The sequence below is a fragment of the Oncorhynchus mykiss genome, chromosome 12 (assembly GCF_057628025.1).
Source record: "Oncorhynchus mykiss isolate SJ-2025 chromosome 12, ASM5762802v1, whole genome shotgun sequence".
In the NCBI taxonomy this organism is placed as follows: domain Eukaryota; kingdom Metazoa; phylum Chordata; class Actinopteri; order Salmoniformes; family Salmonidae; genus Oncorhynchus; species Oncorhynchus mykiss.
This window is the reverse complement of record NC_143033.1, coordinates 73,273,211-73,287,327: the sequence shown is the minus strand read 5'-3', so window position 1 is coordinate 73,287,327 and position 14,117 is coordinate 73,273,211. Positions and strand designations below refer to the sequence as shown.

The 14,117-nt window shown below is 43.8% G+C and overlaps 2 protein-coding genes across 4 annotated transcripts in view; one reads left to right on the top strand and one right to left on the bottom strand.

Moving 5' to 3' along the window:
* LOC110538175 (disintegrin and metalloproteinase domain-containing protein 11) overlaps positions 1-654 on the bottom strand; it is a 28,021-nt gene extending 27,367 nt beyond the window's left edge. The window contains exon 1 of one of the 3 annotated variants that reach the window (XM_036938232.2): positions 179-654. In XM_036938232.2, coding sequence (XP_036794127.2) covers positions 179-236 — 58 coding nt within the window. In that variant the 5' untranslated portion in view covers positions 237-654. The remainder of the gene's footprint in view (positions 1-178) is intronic. The other 2 variants (XM_090193239.1, XM_090193240.1) reach the window with 2 other exon arrangements.
* A 3,765-nt stretch (positions 655-4,419) lies between these two features.
* Positions 4,420-8,199, top strand: 42sp43 (P43 5S RNA-binding protein). The gene is made up of 9 exons (XM_021624810.3): positions 4,420-4,751; positions 4,996-5,096; positions 5,194-5,290; positions 5,428-5,516; positions 5,675-5,748; positions 5,904-5,984; positions 6,392-6,621; positions 7,280-7,333; positions 7,696-8,199. Exons 1-9 carry the CDS (start codon positions 4,620-4,622, stop codon positions 7,978-7,980), a joined length of 1,143 nt encoding a protein of 380 aa, XP_021480485.3. The 5' UTR covers positions 4,420-4,619; the 3' UTR covers positions 7,981-8,199.
* The last annotated feature ends 5,918 nt before the right edge of the window (positions 8,200-14,117 follow it).

Below are 14,117 nucleotides of genomic sequence, written 5' to 3'. Positions count from 1 at the left end.
TGGCACAGATGTAACTATCTCCAGCTGCGCGCTACCACCACACACACACAATTGTAGACTAGTCTACAGAGGAAGAAGTGATTGCAGATGCAAAAAAATTGGGGATAGCCTACATTGGGCAGGGGTAAACTTGGAAATGAAAAGGGTGCTTCCCCCCCTCTCCCGTCATCCCTCTTACCTGACACGGCAAACCTCTCGCCCACTGCAGCAAAGACCAAGCACCACACCGCCAGCATGATGTTCACATATTCCCCCGAATTAACATCGAGTGCGTTACAGTGTAACAGGCGCAGATAAAAATAAAACCGACGCACAAACGATTATGGCGAGAGAGAAAAAACACCGACTGAATCTGGTTGACAGCTGACGCTCGTCCTCTCATCTCCCATTCAGCTCGTAGCATACAGTCTCACCGATATCAGGCAATTGAATTAAATAGCCAATCTATCACTAAATGAAAAAACAAATAGGCCTATGCCAGAGCCGATCAATAATGGAATTGACAAATTAGCCTAGATTATGTAGAATAGGTCAAATGGGGAGATTTGAGTGCACGTATGCATAAATCCTACAGGATTGTGCGTGTGTAAGCTCTATCTATATATGCATGAGTGTATGCGAATCTGCGATATGGGGAAGTGGTAGATATACAATAAAAATGATGAGGACACGTGGGACCATAGTACCCTCCCCTCATTCTATCTCCAAGCGTCCTCCCGTTGCCATGCAGTTCTATATCTCCACACAAGCAGATTCTACAACCTGGGTACCAAGGTGCCAATTGAGGTAAACATGGTAGGGTTTTGTGTGTTCATTCATTTTCTATGAGGACTTATGAATGGCAAAAGTCAACACGAGTAATTCATGAAGATCCTGAATAGATAGGTCCAGGGATAGACGAGGTGGGAAAAATGTCCTTCAGAGAAAACAATACATATCGGTCAGTATTGTGGTGCAGCTGAACTCACTAACAGAATGTATTGTAATGAACAAAATGGAGATCCACACAGCAAATGAAAAGTGGTATCCAATAGCATGACATGGTGCACCCATATTGCCCAGAGGTGTGTATGGTAAATACAGATGTCATTCTCCTTCTCTATCTCCAGCTGTCCACTACAGTAAGGAGACACAGAAGCTGCAGGAACACATCGAAAAATGGCACAGTGAAGAGTGTAGAGCGATGACAAGCTATTGTTGGAGGAAGTGGGCTTGACTAGCAGGCTGTGTGTGTGTGTGTGTGTGTGTGTGTGTGTGTGTGTGTGTGTGTGTGTGTGTGTGTGTGTGTGTGTGTGTGTGTGTGTGTGTGTGTGTGTTGGAGCTGATAAGAAGTGTCCTGAGGTGACTCCATGTAAGCTGGATGGCTTAGACGATCATACAGATAGCTGAATGTGCAGAACGAGGGCTATTGTTGTGCACAAAATAATAATCCTCCCTCAATGTGCCATTTCTTTAAAGGATAATTTTGCATTTTTACAACCAAATCAACATTTTTTTAATGTAAATGCCATGTTATAGAAGGGTCCAGACTAAAGGTCTTCACGGGTCCGACTGAACCCGAATACCAGAGACCCGACCCGGGAACCGAGTAGGTCTGGGTCAAAAATTCAAACTTTTCCCTCGGGTCTGGGTCGGGTCCTGTTTGATGGTCATTGGGTCTGATAGACCGAGTGGACCCAAATGCACCCGACCACAGCTCTGTATAGCCTATAGCATATTTATTTTACGCTAATATGGTGAACTTTTTGGACCTGAGAAGATCACTTTTTTTTTTGTCAATTTCACTTGTTTTTGAGACACTTACCCCAACCAGCAATTCACTTCTTCATCCTCATTGTGCAGTACGGGGGCTCTGAAAAAAACATTAACAAATGCTCCAAAAACTACCAAATATGTCATTTTATAAATGGAATCACTCTCAGTATAGTGATGTTGGTCCCTCAGGTTTGTGGGATAAAAATGAGAACTCTATAGTGAATATCTTCTCGCTACTGTGATTATCATGTCTTTGATTGTGAATATCTTCTCCTCAGCCACCCAGGCCATCCTTCTACTTCAGAGGCGCCCATATACCTGGAGTGCATTAAGGCCATGACAGAGATGCACTTGCCAATTTTGCGTCCTGCCTAATGCTGCATTCATATTCAGAACCAAGTAGGAAGTTGGTAATTTCCAGTTGTGAAGTGGTAAATACGAGTTGGATGCATTCATGTGCTTTGAACTCGTTGAGAAATGTTGATTAGCTAATGGAAAACAAGCTGCGGTAAACATAAACGAAAATTACAGCTATCATGCTCACAAATCACAGTGTTAAAAAATCATAATTAATAGATTGCTTTTTATCATGTTTAATGTTTAATGTTTAATCATGTTTAATGTTTAACATTTAAATCATGTTTTGTTGCATTTAATTCATAGGGTAATTTTCCCCCCTTAATAAACTTGTACCATTTGAATGTAGACATAAATATAAGAATATTTTATTTTACACATTTAAGTAAACGCTTTACTAAAATATGCAAATGAGGTGAAATCTCATTAAATATATGCATATTTTCATATTGAGCAAATCCATTTTTCTGGACACTGGGTGTAGTCAGGCTAAATATGTTTTATTTCATTTTGTTGAGACACTCCAGGACCGAACTTGTCCAGAGCAGATTGTGGATAAATAGTTTTTTCAACTTTTTATCTGTAAAATACTAAAGACATGTACGTAAAATGCATTTTTGGCGTATTTTTCAGAAGAAAATGTTATTTACAATAAACAATTTACAACATATCAACAGCCAGCTGCACCAGAAATACCGTTCAACTGACAACCGAATCAGCCTCCAGGCGCCTGCCACAAGGAGTCGCGATGAGCCAAGTAAAAATGTGTAACCTTAATTTAACTACAGTAGGCAATCCAGTTAAGAACAAACTCTTATTTACAATGACGGCCTACTCCGGCCAAACCCGCACGACACTGGGCCAATTGTGCACCGCCCTATGGGACTCCCAATCCCGGCCGGTTGTGATACAGCCTGGATTTGAAACAGGGTGTCTGTATTGACGCCTCTAGCAGTGCGCCCAGTGATGGTTGTAGCTTGTATGGCTCCCTGGGCAAACCCCCCCTTCAGCCCCCACCATAAAACACCATTCTGCACTAACTGTAATTCGAATTCACCCCAAAAGACTCCATATATCACAAAATATACAAAATATCAGCTTAACATAGATGTATTTTAAGTTAGACTACAGCATAAGAAATTCCCCTTACTGAGCTCAGGACCAATCAATACAATAATAGAAAACCTTCATGATTCACCATGGTGGTGTACAGACTGGTTTTCGATTATTCTTAACGATTTCGCACAAACCAGAAACAAATGCGACAATATGTCTGTGAAACTATATATTCACAGTATTATGAATGAATTGTGGTTTATTAGGTTGCATTTCGTTGTGTGACTGATTTTACCAATTGCATTTGTACTGTACAATGTTAGAGGTGCGCTATTTGATAGATTCCCCCGCTTCCCATACCTTCGGCTTCCAGTGGGGAGACCTGAGGTCAACCTACCCCCGCCCCCCTCCCCATCTCGTACTTCTGTGTGGGAGACCTTCCCTGGCAGTAGCCTGCCCATGTCGCCTATACCTAAATCCGCCACTGGCTGCGCCACTCGGGAACCTCCCCGGCCAAACCCTCCCTTAACCCGGACGACGATAGGACAATTGTGCGCCACCCTATGGGACTCCCTGTCACGGCCGGGATGCCTTATTTCTATTATAAACTGGTTACCAACATAATAACTTATAGTAATTTTTGCGTCCAGAACTACTCCAGAGCTGACTGTAGTAGGCTAGTAGAGGCTCCTAAATCATGGGGGATGTGTTCTGTCTGGGAATCCTTGGGTTTGGGAATAATAGTTTCGTATGATCAAGGAATTAATACTCTTGCAACAAAGGCTACATCGCTACTTTTCTCTCAAATCTGATTGTAGTAAGATATGCTACCCTCTGCTGTAAGAATACAGTAGTTGCATCGTAGTGTGTTGAATAGATGCTGAACAGTGGGGATCTGTTGATTGCTAAAAAAAAATATATATATATATATATATATACAATACATGTTTGAGCTAACCTGGGCTGCGTTCTGTATGTGTTTACGGTCTGGAATGTTCAATTGAACGGAAACGGTGCCGTACTGAACGACCGGTTGAAAAACGGGTAGGGGTTGGTTTATGGGTTGGGAACGCTGTCAGTATGGCCACTGGCCTTTAAAGGCGTCACACGTTGCTTCAAGCCAAACCCACCAAACGTACCTCAAAGTCTGCTCAATAACATTTTGGGGGATCGTGTCGTTCAGTACAAACCGTCCCGCAACGTATCAAAACGTTCATGCGAACTGAATGCACCTCAGGCATTGTGCGATCTGACATGTCTGCAACCAGTCAGCCTGGAACACGGCCATTCACTGCAAATACTGACACCCAAATTAATTAATTCGGCACAGGTGCAACCTGGGTCAATTAACCTCAGTGCACTCTCCGCGGCTACAAGAGTAGTTGGCGCGGGGTGCAGTTTCCTCTTGATTGACAGTGTGCAACCGAATAGACGACTGTTTTCAGTAGACAATGAACGGGGTAGCCCACAAACAGGACTCGGATCCTCGACAACAGCTTTTCAACTGCAACCATGCTGACTGTGGGGCGACGTTCCAACGGGAGTGGCGTTTGAAAGAGCACGAGACCGTGCACACGGGAGCGGTAAATATTATATGGGGACATGGCTGATATTTGAGTCATACTCGAGTTCAACTATGGTTCATGTGGATGTAACGTCATCCCCGGGTCAATATATTTCGTGTGAAAAAATGTGCAGAAGTGCGTAGGCTTCTGCCATAATATGGCGAAATAGTTCGAATGGCAAAGTTTACTTCTGAAGTTTGAGCTATTGATTAGTCAAAGATTGCGTAAAGTATCATTTATAACCCTACTGGTTGTTTTTCAGCAACCTTTTCAATGCAACGTGGCTGATTGTGGCCGTCGTTTCTCACGGAAATCTCACCTGAGCCGCCACGCACTTGGCCACACCGGGGTGAAACAATTCAGGTTGGTTAATTTCAGTTCACATTTAATTTCATACCCATGGGTTAGGCTGTAGTTTGAAAAACTTCACTTACACTAGTATATTTTTTTCACCCAACAGATGTACCTTTGTGGGTTGCACAAAGGCATTCTTCAACGCGGACAAGTTGAAGAGACATGTCCATTATGCCCACGGAGAAAAGGACAAGTACTTTAAGGTTAGTCCACTAGATGTCGCCGAATAACCACGTTACTATGAAATGGGTTCTTGCAATTAATTTATAGGGAACCATTTCCCTTACCGTTTAAATGTGCTGAATGTCATTTTTACTTGCTTAATTGTCCCCATATGCAGTGCAATTTTCCAAATTGCTTATTGACATTCAAGAAACGGAGGGTGTATAAATTACATTTGAAGGAGCATGGAATATCTTCTAATTTCAAGTAAGTCACAATCTTTTAATGGTCCTGTAGGCCTTACATCCTTTGAATACTGCATAAGGCCTAAACTGATGCACAAGCTGATGCATACTCTATTTAAAATGCAAGTGAATGCATGTCTCAGATTAATTGTTAAATTATTCTGTCCCTGGTTTCCTCAGATGTTCGAAGAGAGGATGTGGAGTCACGTTTGACACGCATGTCGCTCGCAAAGCCCATGAGAAGAAACATGCAGGTTTGTCCCTTTGCAAGTTTGTCAATCTTCTATTGCAGTACGTTCTTGCATAAATCAAAAATCTAGCAGTCATTTTGTATCAATACTATCAAAGGGATAGTAGCAGTTGTCATGTCCCTTAACTTAACACTGCCCATGTCTCTCCCACTCTGCAGGGTACCGCTGCACACAGCCTGAATGCAATCATTTTGAACAAACCTGGGGGAAAATGCACAAACACATGGCTAAACACCCAGGTATGCACCCCACCACCAAACCCCCTTAACTGGAGCTGTTACTGAAGGATTATGAAAATGAGTTACTGTATCAGTCTAGGCCAACCTGCCGTTACACTCACTGAACTGTTGTCGGATGTAATTGTTCACATTTAGTATTCTGTTTTTCCTCATCTTCTACCACTTCTGTAAATGTCCTGCCTTGTACCCTGCTAGTTGTAGTGTGACAGTGTTTGAGAAACTGCTTATGATGCGTTAGCTGATTAGTAATTTAAGGGGAAGCTTATTTTATTGGTAACCTTCAGTGTCAAACATTCATACCGTTTACTCTGCCACCAGCTGCCTGCTCATGCCATCTGTTTTGGCTAATGGACAACTTGTTGGGCAGGAATCGAGTAGTGACATTTGCCTCTCTCCTGTCCCTGCAGCCACATTCACCTGTAAGCTGTGCCAGAAGGTGTTTAAGCATGTCGACTCTCTGCGTAGACACAAGCGAACCCACGCCCTGCAGAAGCCTGTCCTGCTGTGCCCCAGCAGTGGCTGCAAGGCCTACTTCTCCACTACCTTCAACCTGCAGCACCACATCCGCAAGGCCCACCTGCAGCTCCTCAAGTACCATTGCTGCTTCCCCGATTGCCCCAGAACCTTTGCCATGCGGGTATGTACTGTAGCCCTTATGGGCAGTCAGAGTAAGACTGGGGGGAGGGGGGGGGACTGTGCTGATTGTGGTCCCACTTCTGCCTGAGCCAACACATCAGACACCAATCAACTAATCATTATCTTCAGTTTAGAAGGCAATTAGTTAATCAGCTGTTTGCTAGGATGGGGAGGAAGTGACGCCACTCTGGTCCCTGACGACTAGTTACCCATCCCTGATTTTTAGGTAGTCTAGTTTGCTGTGATCTATTGAGCCCACTTGTAGCATACTGCTCTAAACTTCCCCTCTTCAGCCTGCTCTTTCTGACGTTAGTCAGCTGTCTTAACTAAGAACACACATCCATAACTGTCTTGTCTTCTACACGGTGGTGATGTGCAGTTGGGCTTTAATCAATGCATGCAAAGCTGCCTCATTAATTTCTTTGTCACTGAATGTCTTGTCAAGTAACTACTAGTGGCTTATTTTCCATTGCCTCCCCATGGACAGACTTGAATTTGAATCCCAAGATAAACATTTGTCCATGTGGTGGACGGAGATGTTTGCCATTGTGGCGCTGGTACAGTATAAATGTTTAGAATAGATTGATGTTCATACTTTGCTGCTGTCATAATGTTTGTATGCCATTGTTGTCGTGACACATCACTGTTCAATCTCACAGGAGAGCCTAAGCAGACACCTGGCTCACCATGACTCAGATGCCAACCCTGAGAAGGTAAGCATGGCTTTAGTCAGTCTATCCCCTGTGGGCTTGAGCCAACAGTGGGTCTACTGTGTGTTGGCTCTGGCCAGGTGACCATTGATCTGTATGTGTCCCTGAACCATGTCTTTGAACCATTTGAAAGCAGCATCCTTTAGATGTCTGGCAGAATCTATAGCAGCTTTGGGCATAGTGGGGCTCGAGGGAGGGGTGGTTACTCACACAATGTCGCTCTTGTTCAGCTCTGAAGCCCCTACAGGAACTGAAGTCCTAATATAGGCTTCCTGTCTACTGGGCAATTGGGAGTTAATGACCCTTCTGAACAGAACATTTTATACCTCAAATCAATTTCTGTCCCATCGTGTTTTTCTCTCTAGAAGAAGCGCAAGCGGCCCAAGAAGGCCTGGCAGAAGCGTCTGGAAGGCCACCAGCTGCCCCTGGTGGAGGATGACCTGCGGCGCCTCTTTGCCTTGCGCATGAGGGTGTCACGACGGGCCAAGGTTGAGGTTAACCTCTCAGGCCTCTTCAACGAGCGCAAGATCCCCCACTTTGTCGACTCTGAGGTCAACCTGCGTGACCTCTTCAGCATCAAGCCCCCTCACCCCTCCTGCCCTGCAGAGCGAGTCCCTGCAGAGGTCACTGATCAAAGGTTGAACTTGTAGCCTGAAAGTGTCATAGTACCATTATGAAGTAAAGTTGTAAATGCTTGTAAAGTACCATTGCTCTTTTAGTTGATCTAAACTGAGGTTTTGAATGATAAAATATAATTTCTTATAGTGCATATAAAGCAACTGGTCTTTTGTTTTCCTGTATAAAGCACTTGCGTTTTGTTTGTCCTATGCATGATCAAAGCTGACCCAATAAAATGTTTTTGCGGCCAAGTCATTGTTTGTCTAAATGTTTAGGTCTGGGGAAGATGGGACTGTGCCACCTAGTTTCTCTCCAACTAAATCAGTAATGACACATCAGGGTGGTCAATTACCTTGCATCAGTCCTTAGTGTAAACCACAAGTTGGGTCGTGTATCTCAGGGAGGTAATGACTGTTGCGGTTCAATGATGCAAAAGAATGCAACCTGAACCGGTCAAGCAAAGTTTTGGAACAGAAGGCGTTTCGTGCGACGTCAGTTTACTAGTGCCATAACAGGGGTGCAGGTAGACTTGCATTGAGATGAACTTTCCCTTCCAACACCCATCAAATATGAACAAAAAATCGGACCTATGAGTAACGAGTCGCCCACCATTGATTCATCAAAGTGCAGGGCTCTGCTCGGGCACCAGGTCCAATTCACTAGGTAACTCTTTAAACCAAACACCCGGTAGAGGGGGAGAGCTGAACTACGGCAGTATAAAATCGTCAGCTTTACAATTGTGCCTATTGAAAGACTGCAGAATAATTTAACTGCGAAGTCTGACCAGTGACATTGATTGAAGGAAGAGATTGTATCAGACATTTCTATCTGCCACTTAAACTGAATTGCTGTGTAATATGGCTAGCTTTGGTGTTCGTTCCATCAGAACCTCATCACTTCAGCTGACTGGTAATGGCATGTCTGCTCGATTGCTTCCTACAGAGCGCTCTCCCTGTCATGATTAAAGCACAGCACATTTCCAGCTGAACTTGTCCAATAAAGCTATTCTGAACAAAAATATGAATTCAAAGTTTTTACTGGGTTAGTTATATGGAAATCAAGTCATTTAACTTCATTGGGCCCTTGTCTATGGATTTCCCAGGACCGCACCGCCACCTTAAACAACTTATTTCTATCACGGAATCTGTACCTCTTCAGCTTCACCTCAACAGTTTGAACCACTTCTTACCCGGTCAACTCACCAGTTGTTGAAAATGGACTGAGTGCAGGAAGACAAACTTGTAATCATTCACATTAGGTAATGTGTACTCTATACAGAATGAATGGCTTGTACGGAGATCCTCTTTCACACACTGGCGTACCATCATATTCCAAGGTGTCTAGTTGTCCAAGTCCTGTGTTGTGGCTGTAATATGGCTGGGTCCAGTTTGACATTTCAAAGCCTTTGCTAAGCCCCCTTCCAGCCTACTATTAGAATCATTACTTTTGATGTGTTTTTCTACTGCTGTTGTGCTCATTCTCCAGGGCTCCTCCTGCTGCCTCAGGCCATGTCAGCTCGTAATCCTTCACATAGCCAGCAGACATATAGGCCAGGTTTAACGACCCACGCCCTCTCTCCACTGTGTTTGTGGTGGTAGTGTACAAGCGTTTATAATTACTTTGCTTTTGGTGCTTTGTGTGAAATGTGTTTTTACAACAGATTAGTCCATTAGAGAATGTCTTTGTTGCCCTGGTGTCCAAAGCGTAATTGAAATATTAATTATTCGCCAGTGTTCAGGGTGATACAGGGTTAATTATAAATTGTGTGAGTGTTTGAGGTCTTTCAAAACAATGTGTTGCTTTGATGATTGCTGATTTTAATGAGACATCAGGGGTTCTCAAGAATTTACAGTTGAAATTCAGCAGACTAGCTGTTTGGAAGATGGGCCCTGGCTGACTCCATGGTAATAAAACGTTTAAAATTCAGCATATATGCACAGACCACAGAACAGTTATTCCAATGAAAATCTTTTTATATATAATGCTGAATATATTTAAGCAATAAGGCCCGGGGGGGAGGGGGGGGGGGTGGTATGATATATGGCCAAAATACCACGTCTAAGGGCTGTTCATAGGCACGACGCAACGCAGAGCCGTGGTATATTGGCCATATATCACAAACCCAGAGGTGTCTCATTGCTATTGCAAACTTGTTACCAACATAATTAGAGAAGTACAAATAAATGTTTTGTCATACCTGCGGTATACAGTCTGATATACCATGGATGTCAGCCAATCAGCAGTCAAGGCTCAAACCCAGTTTATAAATATATATATAGTACCAGTCAAAACTTTGGATAAACCCTTGAATGAGTAGGTGTTTCTTTATTTTTTACTATTATCTACATTGTAGAATAATAGTGAAGACATCAAAACTATGAAATAACCCATATGGAATCATGTAGTTACCAAAAAAGTGTAAAACAAATCAAAATATATTTTATATTTGAGATTCTTCAAAGTAGCCACCATTTGCCTTGATGACAGCTTTGCACACTCCTGGCATTCTCTCAACCAGATTCACATGGAATGCTTTCAAACAATCTTGAAGGAGTTCCCACATATGCTGAGCACTTGTTGGCTGCTTTTCCAACTTGTTTGCCATAATAAGGACTTGGTCTTTTAGCAAATAGGGCTATCATCTGTATACCCCCCTACATTGTCAAAACACAACTGATTGACTCAAACGCATTAGAAGTAAAGAAATCCCACAAATGTACTTTTAACAAGGCATGAAGCCGGTTGAGAGAATGCCAAGAGTGTGTAGAGCTGTCATCAAGGCAAAAGGGTGGCTACTTTGAAGAATCTCGAATCTCAAATCTCAAAAGATGAAGATGTGCAAAAGAACACAGACACTGGACAGAGGAACTCTGCCTAGAAGGCCAGCATCCCGGAGTCACCTCTTCACTGTTGACGTTGAGACTGGTGTTTTGCGAGTACTATTTAATGAAGCTGCCAGTTGAGGACTTGTGAGGCGTCTGTTTCTCAAACTAGACACTCTAATGTACTTGTCCTCTTGCTTCACACACTGTTGCTGGTATTTTGGCCCATTCCTCCATGCAGATCTCCTCTAGAGCAGTGATGTTTTGGGGCTGTTGCTGGGCAACACGGACTTTCAACTCCCTCCAAAGATTTTCTATGGGGTTGAGATCTGGAGACTGGCTAGGCCACTCCAGGACCTTGAAATGCTTCTTACGAAGCCACTCCTTCGTTGCCCGGGCGGTGTGTTTGGGATCATTGTCATGCTGAAAGACCCAGTCACGTTTCATCTTCAATGCACTTGCTGATGGAAGTTTTCACTGAAAATCTCACGATACATGGCCCCATTCATTCTTTCCTTTACACGGATCAGTCGTCCTGGTCCCTTTGCAGAAAAACAGCCCCAAAGCATGATGTTTCCACCCCCATGCTTCACAGTAGGTATGGTGTTCTTTGGATGCAACTCAGCATTCTTTGTCCTCCAAACACGACGAGTTGAGTTTTTACCAAAAAGTTATATTTTGGTTTCATCTGACCATATGACATTCTCCCAATCTTCTTCTGGATCATCCAAATGCTCTCTAGCAAACTTCAGATGGGCCTGGACATTTACTGGCTTAAGCAGGGGGACACGTCTGGCACTGCAGGATTTGAGTCCCTGGCGGCGTAGTGTGTTACTGATGGTAGGCTTTGTTACTTTGGTCCCAGCTCTCTGCAGGTCATTCACTAGGTCCCCCCGTGTGGTTCTGGGATTTTTGCTCACCGTTCTTGTGATCGTTTTGACCCCACGGGGTGAGATCTTGCGTGGAGCCCCAGATCGAGGGAGATTATCAGTGGTCTTGTATGTCTTCCATTTTCTAATAATTGCTCCCACAGTTGATTTCTTCAAACCAAGCTGTTTCCTATTGCAGATTCAGTCTTCCCAGCCTGGTGCAGCTCTACAATTTTGTTTCTGGTGTCCTTTGACAGCTCTTTGGTCTTGGCCATAGTGGAGTTTGGAGTGTGACTGTTTGAGGTTGTGGACAGGTGTATTTTATACTGATAACAAGTTCAAACAGGTGCCATTTATACAGGTAACGAGTGGAGGACAGAGGAGCCTCTTAAAGAAGAAGTTACAGGTCTGTGAGAAGCAGAAATCTTGCTTGTTTGACAGTAAAAGCCCACTCTAAAATGTGCAGTTTTGTCACACAACACAATGCCGACAGATGTCTCAAGGTTTGAGGGAGCATGCAATTGGCATCCTGACTACAGGAATGTCCATTTGAGCTGTTGCCAGAGAATTGAATGTTCATTACTCTACCATAAACCTCCTCCAATGTCGTTTTGGAGAATTTGCCAGTGTATCCAACAGGCCTCACAACCACAGACCACCTGTAACCACGCCAGGCCTCGACATCCGGCTTCTTCACCTATGGGATCGTCTGAGACCAGCCACCCGGACAGCTGATGAAACTGTGGGTTTGCACAACCTAATCATTTTTTCACAAACTGTCAGAAACCGTCTCAGGGAAGCTCATCTGCGTACTCATCGTTATCACCAGGGTCTTGACCTGACTACAATTCATCGTCATAACCAACCTCAGTGGGAAAATGTTCACCTTTAATGGCCTCTGGCACAAAAGAATTAATCCCCGTTTAAACAGTACCAGGCAGATGGCAGACAGCGTGTATGGCGTTGTGTGGGCAAGCGGTTTGCTGATGTCAACGTTGTGAACAGAGTGCCACATGGTGGCGGTGGGGTTATGGTATGGGCAGGCATAAGCTTCGGACCATGAACGCAATTGTATTTTATCAATGACAATTAGAATGCACAGAGCTATTGTAACAAGATCCTGAGGCCCATTGTCGTGTCATTCATCCGCCACCATCACCTCTTGTTTCAGCATGATATTACATGGCCCCACGTCGCAAGGATCTGTACACAATTCCTGGAAGCTGACTTTTTTCCAGTTCTTCCATGGTCTGCATACTCACCATACATGTCACCCATTGAGCATGTTTGGGATGCTCTAGATTGACATGTACGGCAGCGTGTTCCAATTCCCGCCAATATCCAGCAACTTTGCACAGCCATTGAAGAGGAGTGGGACAACATTCCACAGGCCACAATCAACAGCTACAAGAGGCAAATGGTGGTCACACCAGATACTGACTGGTTTTCTGATCCTGATTTTTTTAAGGTATCTGTGACCAGATGCACATCAGTATTCCCAGTCATGTGAATCCATAGATTAGGGCCTAATGCATTTATTTCAATTGACTGATTTCTTTATATGAACTGTAATTCAGTAAAATCTATAAAATTGTTGCTGTTGCGTGTATATTTTTGTTCCTGTGCATTTTTGGTCAGTATATTTTAAACAGCAAGCTTTTCTCTGTTGCCCCAGGCTGTGGCACATGCTGTTTCCACTAGCGTCATCGTATTGGCACAGCAGCATCATCTCCCACGAGAATTAGAATTGTTTCAAGCACAGGACACGGCTGGCTGATTTGACCTGCACGTTTGGGTTTGTAGCGCTGACAAGAGCAACAGCGCAGATCCGAATCACACACGCTGTTAGTCGCAGCCAGCCCTTCTCCCATCAGACCAGGCTAAAATGCCACACTAATTATTCCAGCCAGTCATGACCTTTGAAATAACATGCTGGACTTCAGTACTTCCCTATTTACCTCACACAGTGCAGTGGAGGAACAGAGCTCTATACTCTACTCTGGATCCATCTCAGCAGGGAAGAATAGGATGGTGGGATCCAATTCATTATTGATTTTTTGATTGTCTCCCTGCCAATTGCAGTTTTGCCGATATATGGATTGAAATGAATTTAATTGAATAGCTAAGTGGTGGAGTGGTGATTGGAGCAATTTGTCATGGTGACCTCACACATGGCAATGCATAAGCAGTGTTGTTTCTGTATATGAGATGTAGAGAGATACAGACAGGCGCAGTAGATGGAAGGAGCTGAATCCTGATTTGTGGTCAGCTCAATAAACTGAATGAATTTGCTGCTGTCTTGTCATCATGGTTCCATCCCTCACTCACACTAGCTTCTTTATAGAGATGTCCAGCAGGCAGGACAGCTGTCGTTGCACTAGATGAGTAGCTAGCTTTGCTTACAGAATGGCTGAGTGACTGGGCTGAAGTCGTAGTCGGTTTAATGTCATGGTTGGATGTAAGGATCCCTGAATTAAT

Excerpts from the sequence above, each read along its gene's own strand:
- 42sp43 (XM_021624810.3), top strand. The coding sequence starts at position 4,620 with ATGAACGGGGTAGCCCACAAACAGGACTCGGATCCTCGACAACAGCTT. Across the intron at positions 5,517-5,674 it reads GGAATATCTTCTAATTTCAA|ATGTTCGAAGAGAGGATGTG; the intron begins GTAAGTCACAAT and ends TGGTTTCCTCAG. Across the intron at positions 5,749-5,903 it reads CCATGAGAAGAAACATGCAG|GGTACCGCTGCACACAGCCT; the intron begins GTTTGTCCCTTT and ends CCCACTCTGCAG.